Raw genomic sequence first — 18,223 nt, 5'->3', positions numbered from 1 at the left:
TACTTCCCATCCTTCAAAGATTCACGGCAAACCAATGAGTGGGTCCGCAACCCATTTGTCAATATCCCGAATAGTCCTAACTTGTCAGTGCAGGAGGAAGAGCAGTTGATCGAAAGAGTGTGTATAAGGAAACCTCTCTGGCGGGTTTTTGGATCAAAACCAAAGCAGAATATCCCGAGATAGCCGTAAAAGCGCTGAAAACGTTTCCCACCACGTATCTATGCGAGGCCGGGTTTTCGGCAATGACTGCAACTAGACAAATTGCGCAATCGACTGGACATTTCAAACACACTGAGGGTGTCACTGTCTTCCATCACCCCCAGGAAGCTTCTTGTTGCAGGGAAACAAGCAGGGCTCCCACTAATTATATTCGTAATGCACGTTTAGTTCCCATGTTTTGTTCCCATGCGCTTCCCTGCGCTTCCCTAAGCATCCCCTATGTCAACAACTGGGGCTTGTTCTGGGAGAGGCCCAGTATGCTGAAGCGTGATGGTCTCCACCCAAACCAACATGGAGCCAGGCTACTCTCTGACAACATAGCGTCCACACTGAGACATTGACATTCTGTAGAAAATATTACAGATTCACGCCCCCCAGGTATTGATTCGAATGGCATTATACATGTGGATGAGTCTGAGAATGTTTTCTGCAGGGTAACATACAATACTACTACCATAGATCAAGCTGTGTCATGCAATAGCATGACTTATGCTTATAGTTCTATTCCAACGTTGATTTCTACCCAACGTATAGTAAAAAGAAAAGACAAATTTAAAACTAGAAACCTAACAAATATTCTTTCCATACCTCAGCATATTCCTCAAAAGCCAGAGGCATTTTCAGCTAACATGGGTTTACTAAATATAGGTGCACTTACTACCAAAACCTTTGCAATCAATGATTTTATTAGTGAAAAAAAATTGGATTTTCTGTTTCTTGTTGAAACCTGGCTGACTTCAGACAGCGAAGCTGTTCTTGTTGAGACTTGTCCCCCAAATTATAATTTCTTCCACTCAATTAGACAAGGCAAACGAGGTGGTGGAATTGCCTCCATTCTCTCAAACAAATATAGTTGCACACGAGTCAACTTTGGCGAATTCGCTTCCTTTGAGTATATTGCCCTCACTCTGAAGGCTGACCCAGCTGTACTTCTATTAACCTTATACCGCCCTCCTAAACTATGGACTGGCTTTCTCGACCAGTTTTCTGAACTTATGTCGCTCATCATCACTAGCTATGATCGGATAATTGTAAATGGCGACTTCAATATTCATGTCAATAAGACAACTGATGCTAAAGCCAGTAAGTTCCTTAATGTGTTGGACAGTTTAGAGCTAAAGCAGCATGTTACAGGACCCACCCACAACCTTGGCAACACCCTCGATCTAGTCATTTCCAGAGGGATAGAAGTCACAGACTTATCAGTAAATGATATAAATATGTCTGATCATCATTGTGTATCTTTTAATATTGTACTACATACTCCAAAAATTCATCCCGAAATTGCAATCAAATCGCGACTCTTGGACATTAGAGCAGAACAGCAGTTCATAGCTCTTATAGACTCCATAAATTTAGATATTTTACATCATCCCATTGATCAAATGGTAGAGGCTCTCAATCGTGAATTAGGCGCTCTGCTTGACAGTCCTTAAAGACTAAAAAAAGGCCCTGTAGCAAACTGACACCTTGGATGAACGAAAATATCCATGATCTAAAAAGATCATGTAGGAAAGCTGAGAGAACATGGAGAAAAACTAAGTTACAGGTTCACCGTGCCATTCTAAAAGAAAAAATTGCAAATTATAATAGAGCTATTCGGAATGAGAGGAGGAACCACTTCTCTAAGGTAATTGCTGAAAACAGTGGAAACTCTAGGGTGTTGTTCTCTACCATTGATAGGCTATTGCATCAAACACCTTTTGATACACTCAGTCAGGCATCCTCTCTAAGATGCGAAGAATTTGCAGACTTCTTCAAAAACAAAGTCATTTCTATAAGGGAGGCTATTGGTAACACAAGTAATATGTTTGATAGTACACCCAAAAACAGCCCCCCAAAATTAAGGTCCTTTAGCACTATTACTCAATCTGAGCTTGGTAAAATTATAACTCAAACCGGCTCCTCAACATGTGTTTTAGATCCAATCCCTACTACATTCCTCAAAAAAGTATATGATGGCTTAGCTCCCTTTTTTCTCAAGGTAATAAATACCTCATTAGAAACAGGTATATTTCCAACTGCTTTTAAAACCGCTGTTGTGAAACCTTTACTTAAAAAGTCAAATCTTGACCATACCAATCTGAGCAACTACAGGCCTATATCAAATCTATCGTTTTTGAGCAAAGTACTTGAAAAAGTTGTTTGTAATCAGTTAAATACCTTCCTCAACGAAAACAGTATCCTTGAAAAATTCCAATCAGGTTTTAGATCAAATCACAGCACAGAAACGGCTCTAGTAAAAATAGTCAATGATCTCAGACTAGCTACCGACTCAAACAAAGTCTCAATCCTTATTCTTCTGGATTTGAGTGCGGCATTTGACACCATTGATCATAGCATCCTAATTCACCGCCTTGCGAAGTGGGTGGGTCTCTCTGATAATGCTCTAAACTGGTTTCAAACCTACATTACTGGCAGAGATTTTTATATCAGTCTAGGAGATCATGTATCTGAAAAACATGACTTGCCTTTTGGTGTGGCCCAGGGGAGCTGCCTTGGTCCCCTGCTATTTTCTCTATATATGCTTCCATTGGGAAACGTCATAAGTCAACATAATGTAAACTTCCACAGCTACGCAGATAATACCCAATTGTATCTTTCTGTTGAGCCAACTAACCCAGATGGCCTTTGCTCCCTCACTGCATGCCTAACCTCCATTAATCAGTGGATGAGCAAAAACTTTTTGAAACTAAATGATGACAAAACAGAGGTACTTCTGGTTGGACCAAAACTAAAGCGAGATATTATTCTTAGTAATCTGGGGAACTTGGCACACCAGGTCAAACCAAAAGTAACAAGCCTCGGTGTCATCTTAGATGCAGAGTTAAGTTTTAAGCCCCATATCAGTAAAGTTACTCAGACAGCCTATTTCCACTTGAGAAACATTGCCAAAGTGCGGCCCTTTTTAACTCAACAAGATGCAGAAAAACTAATTCACGCCTTTATCACTAGCAGGTTAGACTACTGCAATGCACTTTTCACTGGTCTTCCCAAAAAACATCTAAAGAAATTGGCACTCATACAGAACTCTGCGGCTAGACTTTTAACTAAGACTAAGAAGAGAGAACACATCACCCCTGTGTTGGCTGAACTGCACTGGCTCCCTATTTCCTATAGAATTGATTTTAAGGTTATGTTAATTACTTACAAAGCTCTGAATGGCATAGCACCTTCATATATCTCTGAGCTTTTAATATCTTATCAACCACAAAGGAAACTTAGATCATCCAATTCTAATCTTTTAATCGTACCCAAAGTGCTCCACAAACAAAGTGGAGAAGCTGCGTTTATCCATTATGCCCCCAAACTATGGAACACCCTGCCTCTGTACATCAAGCAGGCCAGTTCAGTAAATATTTTTAAAAAAGATCTGAAAACATACCTGTACAGGAAAGCTTTTAGTTAACTCATCTTATCCTGTAGACTACATTTTCAGATTATTCTACATCTGCTACTATTGGAGGGCGCAGCCAGCCAGAAGCAGATGGGCTCCCCCTATTAAGTCAGGTTCTGCTCAAGGTTTCTTCCTGGAATATGGGAGTTTTTCCTTGCCACAGTCGCCATATGGCGTGCTTGTGGGGGGTAAGAGGGTTAAGGCTGCCAGTCTTATGACGTCATTTTCTATATTTTTGATATGTTGCTGAGCATATCATAAACAGCAAAGAAAAGTGATTGATAATGACTGACTGACTACTATTGTGTTACATGCTTCAAATGTAAAGCACTTTGAGCTGCATTCTGTGTATGAAAGGTGCTATACAAATAAAGCTTTATTATTATATTATTATTATTATTATATTACTTTTTGGAACATATCAAATACAACCCGGTCCACTCGTCGTCCCTACAAACCAAGCTTGGCTTTAAATGCAGCGACTTTATCTGCCAGTTTAAAGACAGTCGTCATTTTCCCCTGGAGTGACAGGTTGAGGTCATTAAGCAACCCGAATAAGTCACACAGGTAAGCGAGTTTTGACACCCAGTCCTCATCACTAAAATGTGCAGCTAACGGTGACTTTTTTTCTGCTCTCGCAATTCAAACACTCTGGCCAGTGACCTGCTAAAGATGCTTGTTTTTTGTTGCTCATTCTAGCAGTTTAGCTAACTTTGTGTGACACTACCGTTCGCCAAGAACTGATCAAGTGAAGTGAGCTGACCTGAGGCTGCGCAGCGCTGAAGGCAATATGTAAAAGTGTTGAAGGCGGGACAGACAGACGTAAGAAAATAGACCTTGCAAAATGCAAACATGCGTGCAATCAAACAACTGCATATAGGCCTATGCCACGTAAAAACGTGACATTATTGCGAATTAAATTTAGTTTAGTTTGCATGCATTTTTTTTAAAACTCATGTCGTAGGCTATGGCCCGGTTAGGAATGTCCTGCGGGCCGGTACCGGGCCGCGGCCCGGTGGTTGGGGACCGCTGGCCTAGACCCCTTCAATTTTTGTAAACATCCAGAGCTTAGTTTGGGAATGCGAACAGTATGGGGTCAGAATAATGGAGTAGCTAATAGACCTGCATGTTGAGCTGTCAAGGTATGACCTGTGACTCAGTTGGTGAGGATGCTTTTGATGGTGCAACGGTACTGCACTGATGGTGCAGTTACTGTTAGGAGGGGGAAGCGACTTCCCCTCCGTCTGAGCCTGTTCCGAATCCCTCCTCTCTCTTTTTTTCTTCCGTGATGTATCATTTCAGGAGGTCTAAAGACATGTTTCGGGGGTCCTTTGCACAAATGTTGTGACCTGATACATACTGTGTTGCCAGATTGTTGAGCCTGTAAGTGAGTCAACTGTAATAGCAACCTGCAGCATTTTTTCTCTCTGACTTTATAAGTCTAAGTCTAAGTTCTGTCTTTAAAGTTTTATTTTACTTTAAAAAAAAAAATGCTGTCAATCTGGGAATCCGGACCCAACAAAACCATCACCACTGAAGTTCTATCTCTGGCCGGTCATCTTCTCAAATCACACAAAAGAACCTACGTGACATTTGGTGGCAGCAGTGGGATGGCTGGCCAGAAAAAAAACTGTGTGTTCGTCCCAAAAGAAAACCGCCGCCCTAAAATTGACTGCCAACTAAGTTGCATCCGGTGAGCTGTGGGAAGATGCTTTGGAAACAGCGCAGTCTGATGCAGAGCTGGATCAAGCAGAGGAGAGAGTACCACTACAGGACTACGAGCTACAGGGAGCTGGATCAAGCAGAGGAGAGAGTACCACTACAGCACTACGAGCTACAGGGAGCTGGATCAAGCAGAGGAGAGAGTACCACTACAGGACTACGAGCTACAGGGAGCCAAACCGAAGACCTCAAAGGGAGCTGGTGTCTCATCTCCCAAGACAAAACCCACTGTTCCAGACACAAAATTGACCGAGCTGGTGCAAGAGTTTCTCACTGCAAAGAAGATAAGGGATGATGCCCACCAGGAGGCCCTGATGAGGATAGATGAAGCTATGAGAGAAGAAATAGTTCCAGGGTCAAAGAACCTGAACAACGGTGGCCAGGCTGGCTTTGTAGTCGCTGGTTTGGGAAGGTGTGCAAACTCGTGCATGACCTCAAGTAGTCTGTCCCAATTCATGTAAAATTTAATTCAGGCTGGCTTCCAGGCTATCTTTGGACACATGCGCCAAATACGAGAAAATGCTTTGTGAGTACAGACCCAGGTTTGACTGACATATGAGCAAGACTGAGATTGACTGGAGGTGAAATGGACAGATGTGATATTTATCATCAATTCAAGCTCTCCTTGTCTCTTCGTAAAAAAAAAAATGTCACATATGACTTTTCCTTACCTATCACAGTGATGGTTGTTGGTGATGATGCTTTATACCTCTGGGTTTTACTATTATATGCCCAGCAGCTGTAGGCTCCACTCTCACTGGTCTGAACCTTCTCCAGTCGTAGTTCTCGTCCCTTTTTGCCCAGCAGGGATCCATTCAGTGCCCAATGGAACTGGGTCGGGTTGGACTCAGAGGAGCAGGACAGGGTGATGTCAGAGCCTGCACTGTAGATCGAGGCTTCAGGTGTCACTGAAACTACAGAACTATCTGGGCCATCTGTAATTATAATGGCACATTACATTTCATCATCATTTTGATATCTATATTTAGAGTTGCCAACATACTTAGTTCACTGGGAGGGTTCTTTGCTCCAATTGCAAAATGTTGATTCCTTTGATGGTTATAGGCCTATATGTGTTCTTAATAGCTTTACAGAGTATACAAATTTTATTTTATGGCTCTAGTAGTTGTGTAATAGTTAACTCTTGGGATTTATTATGACACAACCTTCATTAATTTCTTGTGCTTCGATGGCTCTGTTGATGATCATAGTGAAATGTAATCCATACATAGCATTAATAATAGAGATGCACCGATTGCAGTTTTCTGGACTGATTCCGATTTTTCATAGTGTTTGACCTGCCGGTATTTTAGCCGATTCCCGTTTCATTTTGAAGGAAAAAGTGGGAGCAAACACAGGGGAGGAAAAGTGCTGCCTGTTAAAAGCAGGTGTAATCCAAATTTTGGTTAAATGTGTTTATTATAGAAACTTTCAGAGACAGCTGAATCATTATTCAGAGCATCAGTTTTCTTCATTGTTGGCTACTATGTCAAAAGCAATTTTAACTTTTGTTTGCCTTTCTAATATTGTGCTGTATGTTTACTTTCATGACAATCACTTCCCAAGTGTAAGATCGCTAAACTTTGATTATGTTTAATGTCGCAATCGGTTAACTCCATTCAACTGCGCTTATGGTTTAGCGGTGGGCACACAATTTGCGTTGTAGATGGGCAGTGATGGGCGGTGATGAGCGCTGTTTACATAAAGAAGTGACACCTTAGTAAATTCAATGCAATATAACAAAGCAGAGTGTTCATTTTCTGCGCATAGAAAAACTCGGTATTAACACTTTCTATATACATCCAGCCCTGAGTGTTGACCTTTGCTAGTTTTTTATACTTTGCCAACTCAGCTAGGTGATGTTTTAAGTGCGGCACACTTAAGTGCCCAGTCATGGCCGATCGCGTGAAAATCGTCCAATTCCAATCACCAGCCGATCAATTGGTGCATGTCTAATTAATAATAGGAAAACTCTCAGTGAAAAGCAAAGTGTGTTGGGCAACAATAATTTGGGCACAAGACAAAACAACAATAATTTAACTCTGAATAAGTTATGTAACATGGACATTTCACACATTTCAATGAATTCTGCACTTACAGTGAATTGTCAGATTGACATCAGAGCTCATTTGGTAGCTGATAGTATTCGATACATTACACTGGAATGGTCCATCATCATATCTAGTCACATTCAATATAGTGAGGCTCATCTTGTCTAGCAGAACACTGTCACTTCCTGTGACAATAGTACTCCTGTTAAGCCATCGAAATGAGGGCAAGGTGCCAGAGGCGGAGCATGTGAGAGTGACAGAATTGTTGAACTCCGCCAGCTCATTCTGATTGGCTTCTGCTGTCACATTGGAGATTTTCTCTGGAGGTGAAATACAACATGGATCACTCTTAGCATTGTTGGAGCAGATCACATGACGGTGTAATGGATAATGGTTTTCCCAGGTGTAATGGATAATGGTTTTCCCAGGTGTAATGGATAATGGTTTCCCCAGGTGTAATGGATAATGGTTTTCCCAGGTGTAATGGATAATGGTTTTCCCAGGTGTAATGGATAATGGTTTTCCAAGGCAACTAAACATGTCAGACAATTAAGGTCTTGGGTGCATTCCTTACACTATGCACACTGTGCATTTGTTCTATGTTGAACTAATGGTGAAAAAGACGAACACCTTGAGGGCCAATTGATGCTGTGCTTAGTGATGCTTTTAAACACTATTTTGAAACTTCTATTTTTAATAATGTAGTGTTCATCACTTTGGAGTCGCTTTGGATAAATGCATTTGCCAGACATGAGATAATGCCTTGAGAATAAGGGTCCAGGTTTGACTGACATGTGAGCGAGACTGAGATTGACTGGAGATGATTAAAGGTGGAACAGACAGATGTGGGATACTTATCATCAATTCAACATCTCCTCCTCTCTTCGTAAAGAAAATATACCTGAATGACTTTTCCTTACCTATCACAGTGATGCTTTGTGGTGATGATGCTTTATACCTCTGGGTTTTACTATTATATGCCCAGCAGCTGTAGGCTCCACTCTCACTGTCCTGAACGTTTTCCAGTCGTAGTTCTGGTCCTTCTCTGCCCAGCAGGGTTCCATTCAGTGCCCACTGGAACTGGGCAGCAGGGTAGGACTCAGAGGAGCAGGACAGGGTGATGTTAGAGCCCGCACTGTAGAATGGGGCTTCAGGTGACACTGAAACTACAAAACTATCTGGGCCATCTGTAATTATAATGACACATTACATTTCATCATCATTTTGATATGGTATATATATTTAAAGTTGCCTACATACTTAGTTCACTGGGAGGGATCTTTGCTTCAATTGCAAAATGTTGATTCCTTTGATGGTAATAGGCCTATATGTGCTTTACAGAGTAAACAACTTTGACTTTATGGCTGTGGTAGTTGTACTCCTCTGTCTAATCCCAATTCTGGCATCCATCTATAACAACAGCATGTGTCATTCTTTGACCTACACCAACTCATGTTAATGCATGTAATCATGGGTAGCCATGAACTCCTGTGATTTATTGTGTCTTATCACCCGGAGAGAAGAAATACTCTTTTCTGATTGGCTGGCGGCGTGGCTTTTAATTCTGAATAACGGGACACCTGAAGTAGATCTGCTAAAAAAAGTTTAATCGGCGTTCCATATCAATGCTTATGAATGGTAACTATAACAACCATAGTAGGACGACGGTTGAGCCTGGAGGCAGGCTTCGCAACAATGGAATCAACTGTAAACAAGTTGACTGTCCATGTTATCGCTGTTATAGGGCCAACGAAAGTTGTACAACAAGCTGAACTAGTGGGCTTCTTTTTAAACGGAATCGCATGTTTCCTTTGCTTTACAGTGGCAACCAGGTGATAAGCGGGATAACGGCCTTCGAGGTTTGTCCAGTTATACGGAATTAATGGACTCAGGTGGACTCCACTGCGCGTCGGGGAGTTCTTTGCCCCTCGCCCTCGTCCATTAATTCCGTATAACAGGACACCTCGGCGGTCATTATCCCTTACACAACCTTCATTAACTTATTGTGCTTTGATGACTCTTGATGACAGAGAAACCGGCCAGATTTCATTTTGAATTTAGTTTTCCTATAGATTGTCTGCATACAATTTGCATTATCTTGAAATGTAGCATTAATAATATGAATATTCTCAGTGAAAGCTATGTGTGTTAGGCAACAATCATTTGGGCATAAGACAACAATAATTTATATATGAATAAGTTAGGTAACATGGACAATTCACACATTTCAATTAATTCTGCACTTACAGTGCATTGTCAGATTGACATCAGAGCTCATTTGGTAGCCGATAGTATTCGATACATTACACTTGAATGGCCCATCATCATATCTAATCACGTTCAATATAGTGAGGTTCCTCTTGTCTAGCAGAACACTGTCACTTCCTGTGACACTAGTACTCCTGTTAAACCATCGAAATGAGGGCAAGGTGCCAGAGGCGGAGCATGTGAGAGTGACAGAACTGTTGAACTCGGTTAACTCCATTCAACTGCGCTTATGGTTTAGCGGTGGGCACACAATTTGCGTTGTAGATGGGCAGTGATGGGCGGTGATGAGCGCTGTTTACATAAAGAAGTGACACCTTAGTAAATTCAATGCAATATAACAAAGCAGAGTGTTCATTTTCTGCGCATAGAAAAACTCGGTATTAACACTTTCTATATACATCCAGCCCTGAGTGTTGACCTTTGCTAGTTTTTTATACTTTGCCAACTCAGCTAGGTGATGTTTTAAGTGCGGCGCACTTAAGTGCCCAGTCATGGCCGATCGCGTGAAAATCGTCCAATTCCAATCACCAGCCGATCAATTGGTGCATGTCTAATTAATAATAGGAAAACTCTCAGTGAAAAGCAAAGTGTGTTGGGCAACAATAATTTGGGCACAAGACAAAACAACAATAATTTAACTCTGAATAAGTTATGTAACATGGACATTTCACACATTTCAATGAATTCTGCACTTACAGTGAATTGTCAGATTGACATCAGAGCTCATTTGGTAGCTGATAGTATTCGATACATTACACTGGAATGGTCCATCATCATATCTAGTCACATTCAATATAGTGAGGCTCATCTTGTCTAGCAGAACTCTGTCACTTCCTGTGACAATAGTACTCCTGTTAAACCATCGAAATGAGGGGAAGGTGCCAGAGGCGGAGCATGTGAGAGTGACAGAACTGTTGAACTCCGCCAGCTCATTCTGATTGGCTTCTGCTGTCACATTGGAGATTTTCTCTGGAGGTGAAATACAACATGGATCACTCTTAGCATTGTTGGAGCAGATCACATGACGGTGTAATGGATAATGGTTTTCCCAGGTGTAATGGATAATGGTTTTCCCAGGTGTAATGGATAATGGTTTTCCCAGGTGTAATGGATAATGGTTTTCCCAGGTGTAATGGATAATGGTTTTCCAAGGCAACTAAACATGTCAGACAATTAAGGTCTTGGGTGCATTCCTTACACTATGCACACCGTGCATTTGTTCTATGTTGAACTAATGGTGAAAAAGACGAAAACCTTGAGGGCCAATTGATGCTGTGCTTAGTGATGCTTTTAAACACTATTTTGAAACTTCTATTTTTAATAATGTAGTGTTCATCACTTTGGAGTCGCTTTGGATAAATGCATTTGCCAGACATGAGATAATGCCTTGAGAATAAGGGTCCAGGTTTGACTGACATGTGAGCGAGACTGAGATTGACTGGAGATGATTAAAGGTGGAACAGACAGATGTGGGATACTTATCATCAATTCAACATCTCCTCCTCTCTTCGTAAAGAAAATATACCTGAATGACTTTTCCTTACCTATCACAGTGATGCTTTGTGGTGATGATGCTTTATACCTCTGGGTTTTACTATTATATGCCCAGCAGCTGTAGGCTCCACTCTCACGGTCCTGAACGTTTTCCAGTCGTAGTTCTGGTCCTTCTCTGCCCAGCAGGGTTCCATTCAGTGCCCACTGGAACTGGGCAGCAGGGTAGGACTCAGAGGAGCAGGACAGGGTGATGTTAGAGCCCGCACTGTAGAATGGGGCTTCAGGTGACACTGAAACTACAGAACTATCTGGGCCATCTGTAATTATAATGACACATTACATTTCATCATCATTTTGATATGGTATATATATTTAAAGTTGCCTACATACTTAGTTCACTGGGAGGGATCTTTGCTTCAATTGCAAAATGTTGATTCCTTTGATGGTAATAGGCCTATATGTGCTTTACAGAGTAAACAACTTTGACTTTATGGCTGTGGTAGTTGTACTCCTCTGTCTAATCCCAAATCTGGCATCCATCCATAACAACAGCATGTGTCATTCTTTGACCTACACCAACTCACTTTTATGTATGTAATCATGGGTAGCCATGAACTCCTGTGATTTATTATGTCACAACCTTCATTAACGTATTGTGCTTTGATGACAGAGAAACAGGCCAGATTTCATTTTTAATTTTGTTTTCCTATAGATTGTCTGTATAAAATATGCATTATCTTGAAATGTAATCCATTCATAGCATTAATAATATAAATATTCTCAGTGAAAAGCTAAGTGTGTTAGGCAACAATCATTTGGGCATAAGACAAAAAACAAGAATAATTTATCTATGAATAAGTTATATGACATGTACATTTAACACATGTTTAAATGAATTCTACACTTACAGTGAATTGTCAGATTGACATCAGAGCTCATTTGGCAGCTGATAGTATTCGATACATTACAGTTGAATGGCCACTTCTCATATCTAGTCACATTCAATATAGTGAGGCTCCTCTTGTCTAGCAGCACTCTGTCACTTCCTGTGACAATAGTACTCCTGTTAAGCCATCGAAATGAGGGGAAGGTGCCAGAGGCGGAGCATGTGAGAATGACAGAATTGTTGAACTCCGCCAGCTCATTCTGATTGGCTTCTGCTGTCACATTGGAGATTTTCTCTGGAGGTGAAATACAACATGGATCACTGTAGTAGAACTGTTGGAGCAGATCACATGACGGTGTAATGGATAATGGTTTTCCCAGGTGTAATGGATAATGGTTTTCCCAGGTGTAATGGATAATGGTTTTCCCAGGTGTAATGGATAATGGTTTTCCAAGGCAACTAAACATGTCAGACAATTAAGGTCTCGGGTGCATTCCTTACACTATGCACACCGTGCATTTGTTCTATGTTGAACTAATGGTGAAAAAGACGAAAACCTTGAGGGCCAATTGATGCTGTGCTTAGTGACTGATATCTTGCCACTGCACTAAATGAAGAAAGTGGCAACTGATTTAGGCATAAATAACAGAGATGAACATTTTCAAAAACATATATAATTTCATCTAATGGGTGAAAACTGAGAGATAAACATAATGACAAAATATTTTAATTGATATGATATGTTTAGCAGTGTCTGCTATTCGTACCCTGGTGCAATTAGAAGTGAATTCTATTCGTACCCCGGTGCACACAGCAATGTGTTCTATTACCCCGTCTGGTACAAATATCAATGTATGCTATTCGTACCCCCGGTGCACACAGCAATGTGTTCTATTAATACCCCGTCTGGTACAAATATCAGTGTCTGCTATTTGCACCCCTGTGCATTTATTCTGGCATATTGATCACAGTTTTTTTGTTGTTATGTCACAGGGTGTGAATAGCTCAGCTGTGTAATAGACACTCTGAATAAGGTATGCTGTCTGCATCAATGTATATTTAGATGTGGATGATATTCGTACCCTGGTATAATGTATGCTATTTACACCCTGGTGCCTGAACTAGCTAATTGTTGCATTCAAAACTTACGTTTGAGAACCGATTTCTTGTTCAAATTGCGCGCCTTCTCTCCAGAGACGTTGGTACACATGCGCACTCACTCTGCCAAAATCCACCATGAAGGAATTGAACCCTGGTCTCCCACATGCTAAACCATGTGTGTGACCTCTGCACTATCTATTCACCCCTTGCAAGTGACGTCACGTTTTGTTCGCGCCACAGCAAAATAGCCTAGTGGACGGCAAGAACACGAATCAAATCAATGGGTTGTAATGGGACATATCGCACAGCTAGGAGATTATAGTGAGATTTAACCGTAGTAATGCCCTTCCACGACTGTTGGCTTATTGTTTATAATACAACAACATCCCATGTTCTTGCATAGATATATTTTAGTTTGTTTTCTTTGTGTTTTGGGAGTATTTCAACCACAATTGCATGCTTATCTCCTCAGTGTATGAAGCACAGCAGCGGTTGCTATAGCAACCATAGACTCTGAACAGGACGGCAGATAGCACTTAGGCAAAGTCTTTGGCAAGATCTGAATGTAAACAGATAATACCGTTCAAGTTTTTTTTTTAAATTTCCTATTTCTTTCAATTCTTTAACTTAAGAAATGTAAGAAGTAAGTTTATTCGCTGGGCAACGTACAAACTGACGAGTTACATTAGCCCTAGCACTATGAGCTACGATAAATGTTAGCTAGAATAGCTAGCTTCTAAGTGTGGCAGCTAGTTATTATTTCATGTTCTGATATGACATTCTTAACGTTTTGACTATGTTACAACTGATAAAAGCAAGACATATAAAGTAACCAAATCGCTTTGCAATATTTTAGTCCAGAAATACTTATGGGTGTTCATTTACCATAATGTTAATTACAGTAGCCTAACGTAACGTTATCTCCCCTTGCTGTTACCACCAGTTTTAATAACTTTACATTTGCGATCATGACCCATTTCATCTAACAACACCACTGCCATCTTCTTTGACTATCAGACCCCAAACAGCGATACATTGAACTACAAAGATGTTATAGTAATGGTGTTCAGTTCATCATAATCTTTATGACATAATGTAATTTGCCGTCCGTCTCCCATCTTTTTGCCGTCCAGCATGGAGCCGTCACGTGACTTAAGTCACGTGTCTGCAAGGGGTGAATATCCACAAATAGAGGGAGTTTGCAGGTAAACTTATAGTTTATAGGGCTGAACGTCATATTCACAAAATTTCTGTTAACTGACAAACTGACGGTTGTATGTGTTCACTGAACGAAGATTATGAAAATAAAACAACTTTTCAATCTAAAACTTAATCTGAACAGATATTAGTGCCGAAACCTTTCAGAATTCTTCACTTTCTGCTGACGAAAAAACCAATGTCCGCCATGTTTTTTGTACATGTGAGCAAAGTATTTTTGTTGTTATGTCACAGGGTGTGAATAGCTCAGCTGTGTGGCCAAGGCTATTCGTACCAGGGGTGTAAGACACTCCGTTTTTATTAATATGAAACCCATTATTTTCATTTTTGGTATTTGATATCGTTCTTATCATTGTTGTTAGATGGCAGGACTAATGTTATGAGAGTATTAATATGGGATATTCTACAGGAAAATATTAAAACGGCAAGACAGCGGGGGAAAGTTAAAATATGTGATAAACCCGGAAAAAGTTGGCATGTTAGGTATGTTTCGGTCCCTGTGATTATTTGTGAAATTGTGCAAACAGCCTTTTCAAGTCATTTGAGAAGGAAGGAGTGGTAGCATGCACGCTCCCAAATTGACGCTCGTCTGAGAAATGGAGTTTTGGATAATGTTCCGCTTCGGCAGCTTTACAATGACTGAGGAAGCCTAGAGACGAGTCCATAGCAACCAGTTCATGTGTTGAATTTGTTATTACCCAGTGTCCTTTGTTTAATAGTCTCAATGTTTTATTTCATGTGAATACTATTTACTAGAGGAATAACTTATTTCAAGTAGGCTAATGCAGATATGCAGGAAGTGTGCATTTAGTTTCCATGCTTATTGTGCTTCCAAAACAATGTTAGTGAGTAAATCTACTGAAATGGCCACCATCTTGGTGGAGTGTGATGTGTAAGATCAGAAAGCAGAGGTTGCTTTAAGAACGTTAGCTCATGTCAATGTGTTTCAATGCGCTAAGGAACGCCGGCGAAAGACATCGACACTTGGCTGGGGAGGGTCATGTCTTTTTTGGAAATTCTGTCGGAGGGTCATGTCTTTTTTGGGAATTCTGTCGGAGGGTCATGTCTTTTTTGGAAATTCTGTCGGAGGGTCAGGTCTTTTTTGGAAATTCTTTCGGAGGGTCATGTCTTTTTTGGAAATTCTGTCGGAGGGTCATTGAAAAATTTCTTGCAGGCAAGGGAGGGCATGCAACTTTTGACTGAAGCACTCAAAATCCCTCCGGTGGCCCCTTTTATAAATAACGAACAGTCCCTTAGGATACTATTATTCTTATGCATAATTCAGTTATTTTTTAACACTATTATTTTTAATAATGTAGAGTTCATCATTTTGGAGTCACTTTGGACTTTGCATTTGCCAAACATGAGATTGACTGGAGATGATTAAAGATGGATCAGCCAGATGTGGGATATTTATCATCAATTCAACACCTCCTCTCTTCATAATGAAAATATACCTGAATGACTTTTCCTTACCTATCACAGTGATGCTTTGTGGTGATGATGCTTTATACCTCTGGGTTTTACTATTATATGCCCAGCAGCTGTAGGCTCCACTCTCACTGTCCTGAACGTTCTCCAGTCGTAGTTCTGGTCCTTCTCTGGCCAGCAAGGTTCCATTCAGTGCCCACTGGAACTGGGCAGCAGGGAAGGACTCAGAGGAGCAGGACAGGGTGATGTCAGAGCCTGCACTGTAGAATGGGGCTTCAGGTGTCACTGAAACTACAGAACTATCTGGGCCATCTGCAATTATAATGACACATTACATTTCATCATCATTTTGATATCTATATTTAGAGTTGCCAACATAGTCAGTTCACTGGGAGGGTTCTTTGCTCCAATTGCAAAATGTTGATTCCTTTGATGGTTATAGGCCTATATGTGTTCTTAATAGCTTTACAGAGTATACAAATTTTATTTTATGGCTCTAGTAGTTGTGTAATAGTTAACTGTTGTGATTTATTATGTCACAACCTTTATTCATTTCTTGTGCTTTGATTGCTCTGTTGATGAGAGAGAAACAGGCCAGATTTCAATTAGAAATTTGCTTTCCTATGAGTTGTCTGCATAATGTTTGCATTATCTTGAAATGTAAAACGTTTATAGCATTGATAATATGAAAACTCTGTGAAAAGCAAAGAGTGTTTGGCAACAATCATTTGTGCATAAGAAAAAATATGTGTACATTTAACAAATGTGTCAATGAATTCTGCACTTACAGTGAATTGTCAGATCAACATCAGAGCTCATTTGGTTGCTGACACTATTCCATACTTCACACTTGAATGGTCCATCATCATATCTAGTTACTTTCAATATAGTGAGGCTCCTCTTGTCTAGCAGAACTCTGTCACTTCCTGTGACAATAGTACTCCTGTTAAGCCATTGAAATGAGGGCAAGGTGCCAGAGGCGGAGCAAGTGAGAGTGACAGAATTGTTGAACTCCACCAGCTCATTCTGATCGGCTTTTGCTGTCACATTGGAGATATTCTCTGGAGATTAAATACAACATGGATCACTGTAGTAGAACTGTTGGAGCAGAGCATGGCTCAAAGACAAAGGTCTGACCTGTCTGATCTGTGATGTGAACATGTTATGCGTATGACAATACTAACATATACTGCACATGACTATCATCACAAGACTAATAGATTGTGTAGGCCACTCATTGAACCTAATTATTCAATAGATCTAACCGTAAATTAACTTTTTATTTATTTCATATCTGTGCCGGTGGCAAACACAGTAGAAAGATTTGCTTAGTCCGTGTCTGATGTCCGGATGTCAACATTATCCTACGTCATGTAGCTTACGTATTTGCCTTGCCTGTCTGTCTGTATTACGGAAAGGGTGTAGTTAGTACACGGCAAAGGAAAAGCAAAACCCAATAAACTGGTTGGATGCAAAAATCACTTTCACTTTCGTTGCACTGACATTTGGTGGCGGTGTGCGCTCCTTGAATTGCCTTACCGAATTCTCCTACTAGCTGAACTAGCCTACATATTTTCCACATTGATTATTCAAATTTCTGCATCAATTCATAATCATTTTATTTCACATTGTGAAAATTATTATTTTTCACAGTCCTAATATTGATGTCATATGGACATTCTGATGTGAGAATAAATTAAGGTGCAACTTATGAGTATGTGGTGTTATGGCATAAGGCTAAGCTTGATAAACTGAACTAAACAGTCTGGCCAATGAAAACAGTTGTACAATGAGTCCACTCGAGAAAGGTCAGGCTGTGTAACTGGATTTAACCAAAGTGTGGAAACTTAATGTTACACATAAAGGCACCCTTAACAGTGTTTTGACCTTAACATAATGTTTCCAAAATCATTTTGATGGCACATAACCTCAACATAAGGAATGACACTTCTGCCATTGTCTGAGCAGCCCTCTGTAGCCAATTACTGACCGAGCAACTTTATAGTGGGTGGTAACCACGATTATGACTAAATGCCAAACCTAGGCCTATAGAGCTCAACAGTCCCGACCACCGCCAATTACAGAAGTAAGAATTCAATATAATTTTTCCATTGACAACTGGAGTATAAGCCATAAAATCGTAACCATCCATGGTAAACTTAAAACCAGCTATGACATGACTAAGCGATTGTATGCTCATATAAATGCCAAAAGTTCATGGGGCATCAACATTGTTTTGAGAATTTTTTTTTTTATTCGCGATTGAACTGAAAAGTACTACAGTTGTACACTACCCAAAATCCTAACGTGTAAAAGCCGGTAAAAGCAGAGTCTTTGATTGGTAGAGATCACCATTGCCATGGAAATGCTGAAGCAACTAGAAATCCATGCATTTCCACAAAATTATTTTTGGAATCTGATCCCTTATCATACCTG

At 40.4% G+C, this 18,223-nt stretch overlaps 1 protein-coding gene across 1 annotated transcript in view; it reads right to left on the bottom strand.

Annotated features, from left to right (window-relative positions):
- Nucleotides 1-18,223, bottom strand: part of LOC121720045 (hemicentin-2-like) — a 30,700-nt gene that overhangs the window by 1,894 nt on the left and 10,583 nt on the right. Inside the window, exons 10-17 of the mRNA XM_042105878.1 lie at nucleotides 16,576-16,848; nucleotides 15,833-16,099; nucleotides 12,060-12,332; nucleotides 11,202-11,468; nucleotides 10,354-10,626; nucleotides 8,310-8,576; nucleotides 7,437-7,709; nucleotides 6,010-6,273 (exon numbers count right to left, since the gene is read on the bottom strand). Of these exons, the coding sequence (XP_041961812.1) occupies nucleotides 6,010-6,273; nucleotides 7,437-7,709; nucleotides 8,310-8,576; nucleotides 10,354-10,626; nucleotides 11,202-11,468; nucleotides 12,060-12,332; nucleotides 15,833-16,099; nucleotides 16,576-16,848 (2,157 nt within the window). The remainder of the gene's footprint in view (nucleotides 1-6,009; nucleotides 6,274-7,436; nucleotides 7,710-8,309; nucleotides 8,577-10,353; nucleotides 10,627-11,201; nucleotides 11,469-12,059; nucleotides 12,333-15,832; nucleotides 16,100-16,575; nucleotides 16,849-18,223) is intronic.

Source organism: Alosa sapidissima, chromosome 10, assembly GCF_018492685.1.
Source record: "Alosa sapidissima isolate fAloSap1 chromosome 10, fAloSap1.pri, whole genome shotgun sequence".
In the NCBI taxonomy this organism is placed as follows: Eukaryota; Metazoa; Chordata; class Actinopteri; order Clupeiformes; family Clupeidae; genus Alosa; species Alosa sapidissima.
Note: the sequence above shows the minus strand (reverse complement) of the source record. Positions and strands in the feature narration are given on the sequence as shown.